At 49.2% G+C, this 16,289-nt stretch overlaps 1 protein-coding gene and 1 pseudogene across 1 annotated transcript; both read right to left on the bottom strand.

The window, feature by feature from the left end:
• Positions 1-5,057: 5,057 nt before the first annotated feature.
• MANF (mesencephalic astrocyte derived neurotrophic factor) lies at positions 5,058-13,516 on the bottom strand. The gene is made up of 4 exons (XM_075831963.1): positions 13,352-13,516; positions 12,359-12,486; positions 6,488-6,629; positions 5,058-6,407 (listed from the first exon to the last, which is right to left on the bottom strand). Exons 1-4 carry the CDS (start codon positions 13,437-13,439, stop codon positions 6,223-6,225), a joined length of 543 nt encoding a protein of 180 aa, XP_075688078.1. The 5' UTR covers positions 13,440-13,516; the 3' UTR covers positions 5,058-6,222.
• Positions 13,517-14,573: 1,057 nt separating this feature from the next.
• Positions 14,574-16,254, bottom strand: LOC142657499 (uncharacterized; annotated as a pseudogene).
• Between the last annotated feature and the right edge of the window lie 35 nt (positions 16,255-16,289).

Below are 16,289 nucleotides of genomic sequence, written 5' to 3'. Positions count from 1 at the left end.
TAATCAGACGTGTGGTGTGAAAGGCCGGACTATAGAGGACTCCTTGCTGCTGATGAGAGAATCCATGACTTATATTAAGCAGCATGAGGTGGGGACATATATAGTAGGCTTAGACCAGAGTAAGGCCTTTGATAGAGTCCATCATGACTACCTGTATCAGGTGTTGTTGGAGTACGGCCTTCCTGCGCAGTTTGTACAATGGCTGCAGGTTCTGTATAAGGAGGCAGTTAGCCGGCCTCTGATTAATGGTCACTTGGCAGACGCCTTCAGTATAAAGTCGGGTGTGCGGCAAGGCTGCCCTCTCAGCCCATTATTATATGTGTTTAGTCTGGATCCATTTTTAAGGAAATTGCAGGACAATAAAAAGTTTATGGGGTTGAAATGTCATTTGCAGAATAAAGTAGAGGAGATAAAGTTCTGCGCCTATGCGGATGATGTGACGGTCATGTTGTCTTCTGCTGGTGACTGTGCAGCTCTACAGCAAGAGATAGCCAGGTTTTCCCAGGTGTCTAATTCTGCTGTGAATATGGAGAAGAGCGAGGCCTTGTGGTTGGGAAGTGACAGCGATGTCTTCTCGGTGCCCTTCAGAACAGTTCAGGAGAAGATAAAGATTTTGGGGGTTGTGTTTGGAGCTGTGGATGAAGGGAAGGTGAACTGGGAGGAGAAGTTAGCGCTGTGTGAGCAGAAGGTGCTGAGCTGGAAGCACTGGCGGCTGACGTATCAGGAGAAGGTCCGCCTGTTGAAGAGCTTCCTCCTCCCGCTCTTCCTATATATCAGTGTGGTGTTTCCAGTACCGGATACTTTACTTCCCAGACTGACAAACGTTTTCTTCCGCTTCTTGTGGGGTAACAGGGTAAATGTAGTCAGGAGGAACATTGTCTATCTCCCTCATAAGGAAGGTGGTCTCTCCATGCCCTGCCCGGAGCTCTTCTTTAGTCTTATGTTTCTGATGAAGAATTTTTTATTTTGTAAGAATGCTGAGGTGAAGCCATGGGGCAGTTTGTTTAAAAGTCAGATCCAGCAGTTTGTGTCTGTGTGGTCAATAGGTGACCCCATAAAGAGGATCTCAGGGCGCATTAAGAATAACGTGTCTTGGTATGGAGTCAATATAATCAGGAAGATCATTAAATGGAAGATCTTATATGATGATGTCAAGTTACTCCATAGGAAGGAGTTGTACAAGAAGCTCCTTAGATGTCAGTTCACTGTCCATATACAATTGAGGGAAGCCCCGAGCCTTGATATAAGACAGGCTGCAAAAATCCTGGATGACTCTAGAGTTCCTCCGCACATGAGGGACGTGGCATGGTTAGGATTCCATGGCAAAATGTATGTTAGAGTCAACCTTAAGTGTAGATTCATGTTGGACAGATTCTGTCCTAGAGAAGAGTGTCCCCAGATACTAGAGACCATGGAACATCTACTGCTAGAGTGTCCTTTCAGTATACAATTATGGGAAGCTGTGTCCCTGTCCCTGCAGTTACCACATCTAGTGGGACAGCCATACTCTCAGCTACTGTATGGAGACTTCCAGCCTGAACTTAGTGTATATGATAGAAGTTCATTATATGTCATAAATGTGGTGACCCTGTATCATCTGTGGTGTGCGCGATGCAGCCTGGTCATCAATAAAGAAGAACTCTCCTGTAATACTGTCAGGCAGAATATCTTGGAAAGTCTTAAGACTGTGTATAGGAAAGATATGGAAAATAATTTGAATTTATACTGGAGGAATATTAATATATCATGCTTTGTTTAATATTTGTGATGTTATTAAGAGACAAGTTTTGTTCTATATCTGTCATGACTGTCTTGTAAATACATTGTAATATTTTGTTGCAAGTTTTCAAATAAAAAAAAAAGATCATTATAGTAGTTATATTCTTTTATATAGGAGCAGTATTATAGTAGTTATATTCTTGTATATAGGAGCAGTATTATAGTAGTTATATTCTTGTATATAGGAGCAGTATTATAGTAGTTATATTCTTGTATATAGGGGCAGTATTATAGTAGTTATATTCTTGTATATAGGGGCAGTATTATAGTAGATATATTCTTGTATATAGGGGCAGTATTATAGTAGTTATATTGTTGTATATAGGAGCAGTATTATAGTAGTTATATTCTTGTATATAGGAGCAGTATTATAGTAGTTATATTCTTGTACATAGGAGCAGTATTATAGTAGTTATATTCTTGTATATAGGAGCAGTATTATAGTAGTTATATTCTTGTATATAGAGGCAGTATTATAGTAGTTATATTCTTGTATATAGGAGCAGTATTATAGTAGTTATATTCTTGTATATAGGAGCAGTATTATAGTAGTTATATTCTTGTATATAGGAGGAAGTATTATAGTAGTTATATTCTTGTATATAGGGGCAGTGTTATAGTAGTTATATTCTTGTATATAGAGGCAGTATTATAGTAGTTATATTCCTGTATATAGAGGCAGTATTATAGTAGTTATATTCTTGTATATAGGAGCAGTATTATAGTAGTTATATTCTTGTATATAGGAGCAATATTATAGTAGTTATATTCTTGTATAAAGGGAGCAGTATTATAGTAGTTATATTCTTGTATATAGGAGCAGTATTATAGTAGTTATATTCTTGTATATAGGGGGCAGTATTATAGTAGTTATATTCTTATATATAGGAGCAGTATTATAGTAGTTATATTCTTGTATATAGGGGGCAGTATTGTAGTAGTTATATTCTTGTATATAGGGGGCAGTATTATAGTAAATATTCTTGTATATAGGGGGCAGTATTATAGTAAATATTCTTGTATATAGGGGGCAGTATTATAGTAAATATATTCTTGTATATAGGGGGCAGTAGTGGATACAGAATGTGTTCTGGAATTTGCCGTGTAGTTACAACCTGTATTTATGCGTTTTCATATTTATTCTGGTGATTACTCGGGACCTTGCTTTGATTTCTATACTGCAGTCGTGGCTATAGGGATGTGTAGCAGATGGATGGCATTATTTGATGTGTAACACCCCTTGACCGAGTTCGGGCTGTGAAAAGCGGTGTGGCTTTCTCGGCCCACCACGGTGCAGGTGAACGGGACCCTGGCATCATAGACATTTTATGATGCTAGGAGTCCCTGCCTTCCCACGGAACTGCGGTTTCGTAGTGAAAAAGATGATACAGTAGAGAACATCAGTTCCGTGGGAAGGCTGGATAAAATGTCTATGATGCCAGGGTCCCGTTCACCTGCACCGTGATCGGGCCAGGAAATCCAGTTGACACACGGACCACTATTTACGGCCCCAACTCAGTCGTGTGCAAGGGGTATTAGGGCTCGTCCACACGTAATGGAAGTGCTGCAGAAAATTGTGCGTATTTTGCGGCGTTTTTCTGTATGTTGGGGGATCGTGACATCTCCTCTGAAAAACGCGGATAATATTTGTTAAATCTCACCCACTTTTATGCTACTGTATTCTGCTGCGTATTTTCCGCCCACAATTCCGCTACGTGGACGAGCCCTAAGACTTATTCACACGTGTGTATTTTGTATCAGTATTTGTTAACCAAAACTAGTAATAGAAGCAAAACGTGGCAGAGGTAGAAATCTCTTAATTACAGTTTTTCCTTTGTAGACTTTGGCCGTGTGAAGAAGAGGCCGATACTCATCCGACCACCATCATCATCATGAAGCAGCCGCCGAACGTTACATGTGGGGATTATAACTCTCGTTCACGCCGTTCGTCTATGTCCGTTGAGCTCCTGCTCGTTGCCTTTTTTATCTGTCCAGGACTTTTTTTGCCATTTTTTTCCCCCTTTGACTTTACTAATTACGTGACGGTTACATCTCATCATGGAGCAAATCCTGAATGGAATTTTATATTCTACATCATGTAAAGTTATTCAGCCTCGTGATCAGGACGGTCCATGCAGCAGGTAGGCCAGCACTGTGCACCAGCATCTCCCAGAGGCCACTCACAGGTACTGCATCCACCGATGCAACTAATAGGAGGATCATAGAATAACCAGACACTAGAGGGAACTCTGCTCTTCATAACCAGGCAGCAGGACTCGTACTACTCCAATCATTTACTTGTGAGATGACATCGGACTTCATTGCTTTTTTTTCTTCTTATATGGATATAAATAAGAGAGAAAAACATTCCCATTTATTGCTGCCACAATCGTTTACTAAAGTATCGTCACCTCAAGCAGCAATGAAGTCCTTACCCCAACTTGCAGCCGGAAGAGACGTTGCTCTGCATAAAAAGATACGTAGGGGGTTGTGAAGGGGTTAATAATAATAATAAAAAATCCCTTTTAGTTGATCGTTAGATGGGGAAGGGGGCACAGTTGTCTTCTCATGTACCTACATCATTCTCACTGAAATTTATAGAGATGCAACTTGTTGCCCGGAATTTGAGAAACATGGCCGCCGTTCTCCAAAAACAGCACCGCGCCATAGGACGTGGCTGCGTCTGCATCTCATCTCCATTGAAGTGAAAGGGTCTGAGCTGTAATAACATTCACAATTTGCCATATGACACAAATACCCTTATTCCATCCCGCTAAAACATAACTTAAGAGCCCTGCGCTAGTCCTGGGATCAGCAACCTTTGGCACTCCAGCTGTTAGGAAACTACAACTCCCAGCATGCACTGACAGCCAAAGGCTTTATTTTCAAAGACAAAGGCGGTCGGAGCATGATCAGAAGTGTCGTTTTACGACAGTTGGAGGGCTGCGGATCCCCGCGTCTATGCAGGCGCCTGAATTGGTTCTTGATTGGCGAGGATCGCGTCTCATTACACGGAAAGGAGAATAGAGATAGGTCAACTAGACCAGGAGGGGTGAACTAAACGGGATCCAGTGATTGGTCCTTGATTAGACAATCCCTTTAGTGACACAAGCGAAGGTTAGAAATACCTAGTTTATTTCAAGAACGCTGTCGTTTGCCCCATTACCAATAAGTATTGTGCGCTGCAATACCACACACAACCCGTGAACCGGTGTGGCGCCGTTTCGGAACTGGCGACCGGCTGAAATTAGTCAGAAAGGTAAATAGAAGACGAGCCGTTGTATAATGAAGTGAACAGAATCTGTGAAATTTAATGTTAGCAACTTCACACAGAAAATAAACCGTGACTTACAATAAATAGGGAGTAACAGCAAATCCGTCCCCCTGGTGTAAAACCACAGTCAGCAGACGAGCGCGCAGCCCGGCTCACAACCATCACTTTTACATCAATTTACAGTCCTGAGTAACTTGGGAAAAGTTTGCTTAGTCACATCCAGAGCTGCATTCACAATTCTGCTGCACTCCTGTTAGCCTTCTGGATCTCACTGTTGCCACCTGCTGGTTCTAGGTGTAAAAATGTTCAGTGCACATCTGTCAGCACCAGGCTGACGCATTCCATGCACTTGCAGAATTGTGATTGCAGCTCTGGATGTGGCTGGAGTACAGGATATGTTGAATCATGACTGCAGCATAAGACAGAATGTGACCTGGGAGCAGCACAGAATTGACTCATTATTGGAGCTGCACTCAGCATCAGGTGCTGCGCTCTCTCCGCACTATGTAATGAACGGATGTAGCAGAGCCCGGTGTATCCACCATTGTTTGACTTATCAGATAATATTGCTCAGCAGCCGTCAGTCCTGGGAATTTCTTCTGAAATACAAATTTCTCTTATAAGAATAAAGCTCTGCCGGGGTCAGTAATACAGGACAGATGAGAAACAAAGAACTGTCCCTGGGGTAACTGCACGGGCCCTTCCCCAGGTTACTGCTGCCCTCTGGTGCAATACTGATGACGTCCAGCCGGATAGCGCTGGATAAGGCTGCACAGTGGTAAGAGCAGCCGGGCGCATCTCTCCCGATTGTCCGGTGATGAGGTAGGAGACAAGCCGGAACTGTACGTCGCCACCGCCGCTGCTCTCCACCAGTTTGGGGGCACGACACGCTCCGCAAGATACAAAGTGGATTCTTTTATTTTCATAGAAAAAAAATGCCACTCAAAGAAAATCAAAATATATAATAAACCACCGCTGCGAACCTGCCGACGACAGAGAAATAATTTACAGTGAACCGCGTCCTCCGCAATCTCCTGGCGTCAGACGATCCTCCAGACTAACAGAAAAGAAAAAAATTCTATGTTTTAAAAAAAGTTAATTAAACTAGGATTCAGGTTCAGTCTGTGCACTGGGGTCAGTGTAGGAGTCCACGATGGGAGTCCTCGGGGTTAGAGGTCCGTCCGTGCATGAGCCGCATTGGGTGCGTACTTGGGCATCAGCTCATTGATCTTGCGGATGTAATCAGACTTCTCTGCGCAGCCCTTGCAGGTCTCATCCCAGTCATCCAGGATCTTCTTCAGTTCCTTCACTCGGAGTTTCTTCAAATCCACTGTGCTCAGGTCAATCTGCTTGTCTGCGGAGAGAAGGAAGGGGTTATACTGTAACCCGGAGGAACGCAGCCCCCTCCATCTGTGTAACCTGCACGGCACTCACCGTATTTCAGCTCACAAATCTGACCGTCCTTCTTCTTCAGTTTCTCGCAGATCTTCTCAGCAGGAATGTGGTGACTTAGCGGCTTGGAAATCTCATTGGTGATCTTTGTGGCTGCGTCACTGGTGGCTCCGATGTAATAGCACTAAAGAAGCAGAAGATGAAGGTTAACCCTATAGAATCTGTCACTCCCTCTAGTGGTGACTGCAGGCAGTAGAATCTTATAATGTAACTCTGGGAGCTGTATATATCTCTATATAATGAGATCCCCCTAGTGGTGGCTGCAGACAGTAGAATGTTATGTAACTCTATGGGAGCTGTATATATCGAGCTCCCTCCCCCTAGTGGAGAATGCAGGCAGCAGAATGTTATCATGTAACTCTATGGGAGCTGTATATATCTGTATGTAGTGAGCTCCCCCTAGTGGAGAATGCAGGCAGCAGATTATTATCATAACTCTATGGGAGATGCATATATCTGTATGTAGTGAGCTCCCCCTAGTGGTGGCTGCAGGCAGCAGAATGTTATCATGTAACTCTATGGGAGCTGTATATATCTGTATGTAGTGAGCTCCCTCTAATGGTGGCTGCAGGCAGCAGAATGTTATCATGTAACTCTATGGGAGCTGTATATATCTGTATGTAGTGAGCTCCCTCTAGTTGTGGCTGCAGACAGCAGAATGTGATCATGTAACTCTATGGGAGCTGTATATATCTGTATGTAGTGAGCTCCCCCTAGTGGTGATTGCAGGCAGCAGAATGTTATCATGTAACTCTATGGGAGCTGTATATATCTGTATGTAGTGAGCACCCCCTAGTGGTGACTGCAGGCAGCAGAATGTTATCATGTAACTCTATGGGAGCTGTATATATCTGTATGTAGTGAGCTCCCTCTAGTGGTGGCTGCAGGCAGCAGAATGTTATCATGTAACTCTATGGGAGCTGTATATATCTATGTAGTGAGCTCCCTCTAGTGGTGGCTGCAGGCAGCAGAATGTTATCATGTAACTCTATGGGAGCTGTATATATCTGTATGTAGTGAGCTCCCTCTAGTGGTGGCTGCAGGCAGCAGAATGTTATCATGTAACTCTATGGGAGCTGTATATATCTGTATGTAGTGAGCTCCCTCTAGTGGTGGCTGCAGGCAGCAGAATGTTATCATGTAACTCTATGGGAGCTGTATATATCTGTATGTAGTGAGCTCGCCCTAGTGGTGGCTGCACGTAGCAGAATGTTATCATGTAACTCTATGGGAACTGTATATATCTGTATGTAGTGAGCTTCCCCCTAGTGGTGGCTGCAGGCAGCAGAATGTTATCATGTAACTATGGGAGCTGTATATATCTGTATGTAGTGAGCTCCCTCTAGTGGTGGCTGCAGGCAGCAGAATGTTATCATGTAACTCTATGGGAGCTGTATATATCTGTATGTAGTGAGCTTCCCCCTAGTGGTGGTCGCAGGCAGGAAGAATGTTTCCATATCTATGCAGGGAATTTGGATTCTGTATCAGAATAACGGATCCATCCCCTATAAAGATATTATTGGGCACAGAATTTGTGACCAAAAAATGTAAAAGCGTAACTAAACTTTCCAAAAACTTAGTAGAATGTATACTCCTCAGGATTTCTGCTTCCGGTCACTGAATGGAAAATCCATACTGACCCTGTCCTGCACGCACAGCATGTTAAAAATGGTGAGAAATTGAAACTCAAAGTATATTAGAAGTTTGAAGAACAGAAAAACCCTATAAAGTGAATGTCTAGTCCCGTTAAAGGGTAACTGACATGTCAGAAGTTTTGAGCGGTGGGGGTCCGAGCACTGGGACCCCCACCGATCGCTAAAACAAAGCAGATGTGGTCAGGTGAGCACTGAACCGTTCCTGATCGGCTTTCCTAAGAAAGCCGAGCAGTTGGTGTACGGACTCGTGGACTTTCTATTGAGCCAGGGGTGGGGAACGTGCGGGGCCGTATAACGCCCACAAGATCATTTGGTCTGGCCTGACCTCACTCGGACCACGTCACCGCCATTCTCACATTTAGGAGGAGGGCGGACGGAGCAAAGTATGACAGCGGCGGTCTGAGTGAGGTCGGTGTGTGTCAGCCTGAGAGTGGACCAGTCCAGTGACCTGAGGTCAGGTGACTGAACCGGTCCACTCCTGTCTCAGCCCGCCCGGAACTCACTCTGACCGACGCTGCTGCCGTGTCATTCCCTGCTTGGTGGCGGTCTGAGTGAGGCCGGTGCGTGCCGGCTCGGTAGTGGACCTCTTCAGTCACCTGACCCGAGTCGCCTGACGTGATCCGCTCCTGAGCTGGCACGCCCTGTCCGCCTCACTCAGACCGCTGCATCCTCAGTACTTGGCGCCATCTGCCCTCCTCTTGACCTAAAATGTACAATTTTAGCTGTGGTGTAGATGAAGGACCTGTGCTAAACGCATGAAGTGAGGTCAGGTGACTTAAAGGGGTTTTCCGATCGAGGACGTTTGATGTTTCCACAGGATACGTCATAAATGTCCTATAAATGCAGGTCCCGCCTCTGGTCGCCCCTATATCTAGAACGGGGCCCCCTAAACCCCGTTCTGTGTTGTGACTGATGCAGGAGGTTTCTGACCGTGAAGAGGGAAACCGCGCAGCTTGCTGAGCGACGCTGCTTCCAAAACTGCCATTCACTACTATGGGAGTTACGGAAACAGCGTGGAGCAAATGGTCGGAAATTAGCCGGAATGCAGAGAGCTAGAACAGGGTTTAGGGGGCCCCGTTCTAGAGATCGGTGCGGGTCCCAGAGGTGGGACTCATCTATCTGACATATATGGCTTATCCTGTGGATATGCCATAAATGTCACTGATGGGAAAACCCCTTTTAAGTAGTCAGAACAATTTACCATTGTAAAGAGTCGACTGCGCTCCAGACTGACCGACGCGACATCATCATCATCATCCTCACCGGTGAACATCACACACAGAAGCAGCTCCAGACTGACCGACGCGACATCATCATCATCATCCTCACCGGTGAACATCACACACAGAAGCAGCTCCAGACTGACCGACGCGACATCATCATCCTCACCGGTGAACATCACACACAGAAGCAGCTCCAGACTGACCGACGCATCATCATCATCCTCACCGGTGAACATCACACACAGAAGCAGCTCCAGACTGACCGACGCGACATCATCATCCTCACCGGTGAACATCACACACAGAAGCAGCTCCAGACTGACCGACACATCATCATCATCATCATCATCATCATCATCATCATCCTCACCGGTGAACATCACACACAGAAGCAGCTCCAGACTGACCGACGCATCATCATCATCATCCTCACCGGTGAACATCACACACAGAAGCAGCTCCAGACTGACCGACGCGACATCATCATCATCCTCACCGGTGAACATCACACACAGAAGCAGCTCCAGACTGACCGACGCGACATCATCATCATCCTCACCGGTGAACATCACACACAGAAGCAGCTCCAGACTGACCGACGCGACATCATCATCATCCTCACCGGTGAACATCACACACAGAAGCAGCTCCAGACTGACCGACGCATCATCATCATCATCATCACCGGTGAACATCACACACAGAAGCAGCTCCAGACTGACCGACGCGACATCATCATCCTCTTCCTCACCGGTGAACATCACACACAGAAGCAGCTCCAGACTGACCGACGCATCATCATCCTCACCGGTGAACATGACACACAGAAGCAGCTCCAGACTGACCGACGCGACATCATCATCCTCACCGGTGAACATCACACACAGAAGCAGCTCCAGACTGACCGACGCGACATCATCATCCTCACCGGTGAACATCACACACAGAAGCAGCTCCAGACTGACCGACGCGACATCATCATCCTCACCGGTGAACATCACACACAGAAGCAGCTCCAGACTGACCGACGCGACATCATCATCCTCACCGGTGAACATCACACACAGAAGCAGCTCCAGACTGACCGACGCGACATCATCATCCTCACCGGTGAACATCACACACAGAAGCAGCTCCAGACTGACCGACGCGACATCATCATCATCCTCACCGGTGAACATCACACACAGAAGCAGCTCCAGACTGACCGACGCGACATCATCATCATCCTCACCGGTGAACATCACACACAGAAGCAGCTCCAGACTGACCGACGCATCATCATCATCATCACCGGTGAACATCACACACAGAAGCAGCTCCAGACTGACCGACGCATCATCATCATCATCATCCTCACCGGTGAACATCACACACAGAAGCAGCTCCAGACTGACCGACGCGACATCATCATCATCATCATCATCATCACCGGTGAACATCACACACAGAAGCAGCTCCAGACTGACCGACGCGACATCATCATCATCCTCACCGGTGAACATCACACACAGAAGCAGCTCCAGACTGACCGACGCGACATCATCATCATCATCATCATCCTCACCGGTGAACATCACACACAGAAGCAGCTCCAGACTGACCGACGCATCATCATCATCATCACCGGTGAACATCACACACAGAAGCAGCTCCAGACTGACCGACGCATCATCATCATCATCATCACCGGTGAACATCACACACAGAAGCAGCTCCAGACTGACCGACGCGACATCATCATCATCATCATCACCGGTGAACATCACACACAGAAGCAGCTCCAGACTGACCGACGCATCATCATCATCATCACCGGTGAACATCACACACAGAAGCAGCTCCAGACTGACCGACGCATCATCATCATCATCCTCACCGGTGAACATCACACACAGAAGCAGCTCCAGACTGACCGACGCGACATCATCATCCTCACCGGTGAACATCACACACAGAAGCAGCTCCAGCCATCACATTAGGGGGAGTTCATTAAACATCCAGCCAACTATAGCAGGTGATTTTGAAGTTGAAAATTTTTGCGGAGCCCGCGAATGATGTTATAACTATCCAAATGGCCCTTGGCCCCTCCCATACACCAAATGCAGATCAGAAACCAAGCGGCTCAGCGCTTCTGCCGCTTCATTTTAGCGATCGGTGGGGGTCCCAGTGCTCGGACCCCCAACGCTCAAAACTTCTGACATGTCACTCACTATATGTCAGTTACCCTTTAACGATGACGAGACATTCACTTTATAGGGTTTTTCTGTTCAATTTGCTTATATACTTCGCGTTTTAATTTCTCACATGCGTGCAGGACAGGGTCAGTATGGATTTTCCATTCAGTGACAGGAAGCAGAAATTGTGAGAAATATACATTCTACAAAGTATATTCTAAAGTTGCAGAACGTTTTAATCATTAACTATTCGTTGATCAAGCCTTATTTACACGAGACTGGACGTGTCCAGGATAGAGGATCTCTGAGGCTCATGACCAGAACACGCGCTCTCTGCAGACGGCCGCCATCTTGGCTCCACGGATATTGATTGAGGCGCCGGTCATTCGGGGGAAAGATCTGAACCTTCCACTACATACAAATGACGCGCATCTTATAAGACGTCAGTGATTTTCTGCTGCGACGTCTCACATAATACGGCACCAGGAAACCTCTGCCGAGGCGGACTCAACGGTAACGACCAATTCACACAACTTTCTCAGACCTCTGAATGGTAAAGTCTCCGCTCCCACATCACTATATAAGTAGCAGATCTGCCCATCAGAAGTCTGGGGAAGCTGAGTGATCGAGGCAGCGACATTGACTGTCACCCAGGAGGATGACAAGAAACTACCGGACAGACGGCGACGCTCTAGAAGTGATGTCATCGTCTGTGCTGCTCCCGGCAGCCTCCAGTCCTGCGCATTATTACCGTATGACAGCGACACATCCGCCGGACGCCATTGACACGGTACTTACAAATCGGTTCTCTTTCCCTTTAGCGGCGTCACATGATTTTTGCAGCTCCTTCTCCACCGCGGCCGGCGTGAACTCCACATTCTTCTCTTTAAGGGACTGATAGAAGCGGCTCAGAAACGACACACACACTGCAAGGAACAAAGATGGCGTCAGAACCGCCGCAAAACGCGATACACCGGCAGGACGTTACCGGCAGAAGAGCAGAGCGAACAGTCAATTCATCAGAGCTCAATGGGGGCGCCCGGTAATCGCAATGGGGGCCGGACGGGCCGGGGTGCTTAGTAATACGACAGAAGAGATGAGGGGGGGGGGGGGCGGTCGTGGGCGCCAAATAATAACGGAACAGACGTAATGGGGGACGGAGGGGACACCCAGTAATACCACAGAGATGTAATGGGGGGACAGGACAAGGTGAACCCTACAGCCGCCATTCTGGACACCCCTCACCGTGAACCCCTCACCCGCCATTCCAGACACCCCCCCCCCAACACCGTGAACCCCTCAGCCGCCATTCCAGACACCCCCCCCCCAACACCGTGAACCCCTCAGCCGCCATTCCAGACACCCCCCCCCAACACCGTGAACCCCTCAGCCGCCATTCCAGACACCCCCCCCCAACACCGTGAACCCCTCAGCCGCCATTCCAGACACCCCCCCCCCCAACACCGTGAACCCCTCAGCCGCCATTCCAGACCCCCCCCCCCAACACCGTGAACCCCTCACCCGCCATTCCAGACACCACCCCCCCCCCAACACCGTGAACCCCTCACCCGCCATTCCAGACACCCCCCCCCCCCCCAACACCGTGAACCCCTCACCCGCCATTCCAGACACCCCTCACCCGCCATTCCAGACACCCCCCCCCCCAACACCGTGAACCCCTCAACCGCCATTCCGGACACCCCCCAACATCGTGAACCCCTCACCCGCCATTCCGGACACCCCCTATCCCGTCCACGCCCCTCTATGCCTCCAGACACCCCTCACACTTACCCTCGCATTCCCCCTCTCTCAACGCTTGTCCCCTGGCGGGCAGGAGGAGCAGGATGCCGGTTACGGTCAGGGCGCACAAACTCCTCATTGTGGATCGGCCGCTCTCTCCTCACACTGCGCTCACCGGCAACTCCAGCCCCGCTTCTCCTAGCAACCCCCTCCCGCCCCCGCTCACTCCCTATTGGGCAGATGGGACAGGCCGCTTCCACGCCGCACACACTGATTGGCTAGATGTCCTTGCCTGTAACACGTCCCGTTCTCCTACTGGCTGTCGCCCAGGACACGTCAAGCGCTGATGCGGGATAGTTGTCGACTGCTGATTTGCTGTGACGTGTCCATTTATCGTGCGGAATGTCTGCCGTAAATGCGGAAGTGAGGAGCCATCTTTATTGAGGGCAAAAGCCTGAGGCGCTGTCAGTCACGCCTGCCTCTATTCCGGCGGTGCTGTCGGTCGCGCCTGCCTCTATTCCTGAGACGCTGTCAGTCACGCCTGCCTCTATTCCTGAGCTGCTGTCAGTCACGCCTGCCTCTATTCCTGACGTGCTGTCAGTCACGCCTGCCTCTATTCCTGCGGCGCTGTCAGTCACGCCTGCCTCTATTCCGGCGGTGCTGTCGGTCGCGCCTGCCTCTATTCCTGAGACGCTGTCAGTCACGCCTGCCTCTATTCCTGAGCTGCTGTCAGTCACGCCTGCCTCTATTCCTGACGTGCTGTCAGTCACGCCTGCCTCTATTCCTGCGGCGCTGTCAGTCACGCCTGCCTCTATTCCTGAGGCGCTGTCGGTCACGCCTGCCTCTATTCCTGAGGCGCTGTCGGTCGCGCCTGCCTCTATTCCGGCGGTGCTGTCGGTCGCGCCTGCCTCTATTCCCGAGGTGCTGTCGGTCGCGCCTGCCTCTATTCCCGAGGTGCTGTCGGTCGCGCCTGCCTCTATTCCCGAGCTGCTGTCGGTCACGCCTGCCTCTATTCCCGCGGTGCTGTCGGTCGCGCATGCCTCTATTCCCGCGGTGCTGTCGGTCGCGCCTGCCTCTATTCCCGCGGTGCTGTCGGTCGCGCCTGCCTCTATTCCCGAGGTGCTGTCGGTCGCACCTGCCTCTATTCCAGAGGTGCTGTCGGTCGCGCCTGCCTCTATTCCCGAGGTGCTGTCGGTCGCGCCTGCCTCTATTCCCGAGGTGCTGTCGGTCGCGCCTGCCTCTATTCCCGAGGTGCTGTCGGTCGCGCCTGCCTCTATTCCCGAGGTGCTGTCGGTCGCGCCTGCCTCTATTCCCGAGGTGCTGTCGGTCGCGCCTGCCTCTATTCCCGAGGTGCTGTCGGTCGCGCCTGCCTCTATTGCCGAGGTGCTGTCGGTCGCGCCTGCCTCTATTGCCGAGGTGCTGTCGGTCGCGCCTGCCTCTATTCCCGAGGTGCTGTCGGTCGCTCCTGCCTCTATTCCCGAGGTGCTGTCGGTCGCGCCTGCCTCTATTCCCGAGGTGCTGTCGGTCGCGCCTGCCTCTTTTGCTGCGGTGCTGTCGGTCGCGCCTGCCTCTATTCCCGAGGTGCTGTCGGTCGCGCCTGCCTCTATTCCCGAGGTGCTGTCGGTCGCGCCTGCCTCTATTCCCGAGGTGCTGTCGGTCGCGCCTGCCTCTATTCCCGAGGTGCTGTCGGTCGCGCCTGCCTCTATTCCCGAGGTGCTGTCGGTCGCGCCTGCCTCTATTCCCGAGGTGCTGTCGGTCGCGCCTGCCTCTATTCCCGAGGTGCTGTCGGTCGCGCCTGCCTCTTTTGCTGCGGTGCTGTCGGTCGCGCCTGCCTCTATTCCCGAGGTGCTGTCGGTCGCGCCTGCCTCTATTCCCGAGGTGCTGTCGGTCGCTCCTGCCTCTATTCCCGAGGTGCTGTCGGTCGCTCCTGCCTCTATTCCCGAGGTGCTGTCGGTCGCTCCTGCCTCTATTCCCGAGGTGCTGTCGGTCGCGCCTGCCTCTTGCTGCGGTGCTGTCAGATCCTCCTGTCACTGTAGCTGCTGGGGGACTACAAGTCCGAGCACACTGGTACAATGTTGGAGCCTTGTCCCGCCTATAGACATTACTAAGGGATGAGCGCTCCAGCCTGTCACACACTATGGACTATCTTTGTATATTCCTAAGGCCACGTTCACACGCTAGACTAAAGACGGCTGTAAAATATGGCGCTGTTTTCAAGGAAAAGCCTCTGATTTTCAACCGTTATTTGAGGCGTTTTTTTACGGCCGTTTTTGGAGCTATTTTTCTATTGAGACATGCAGACTTTTTTTACGCACCGTTTTTACAAATGACGGCGTAAAAAACGCCCCGTCTGAATGAAACGCAGTTTTTCCCTTTAAAATCAATGGGCAGAGTTTTGGAGGCGCTCGGCTTCCATTTTTTTTCTGGTGCTTTTCAAGGCGTTTACGCCCCAAAATACGCCTGTAAACTCTGCCTGTAAAACGTACCCCAAGGCCCTGTTCACACAGTTTTTTTTGCAGGCAGATTTTGACCTGCTGACAGAACATTTGCTGCGTTTCCCACTGCGTTTTCTGCCTGTGGCCATTGAGCGCCGCGCGCAAAAACCGCCGCGAATAACGTGGGAGTGGTTATAACTTGGGTTTTTTGGCGGTCTCCACATCAAAAACAGCGCCAAAATACTCAGTGTGAACTAGCCCTTAAGGTGGTCGGCAGCGCGTCGTCCAGTGTACACAGGATGTGCTGCCGATAATGATGAATGGGGATGGACGATAAAATAGAATAATCGCTCCATGTAAATAGAGCTGAACGAGCGTCGATCAACGTCCTGTGCGATCTGCCGGTGTAAAAGGCGACAACTCAATTATCGTTACAACTGGGGCAATTCCGAATACAAAATATCAGTAAATGCTTTGTTTATCGTTAATGAAAACTGATCAACTAATCACAAAATACATCGTTACTAGTAAATAGTCGTCGTCTTTCCGTCAAA

The sequence above is a fragment of the Rhinoderma darwinii genome, chromosome 7 (genome assembly GCF_050947455.1).
Source record: "Rhinoderma darwinii isolate aRhiDar2 chromosome 7, aRhiDar2.hap1, whole genome shotgun sequence".
NCBI classification, from domain to species: Eukaryota; Metazoa; Chordata; class Amphibia; order Anura; family Rhinodermatidae; genus Rhinoderma; species Rhinoderma darwinii.
The sequence above is the reverse complement of the archived record's forward strand: the minus strand, read 5'-3'. Positions and strand labels throughout refer to the sequence as shown.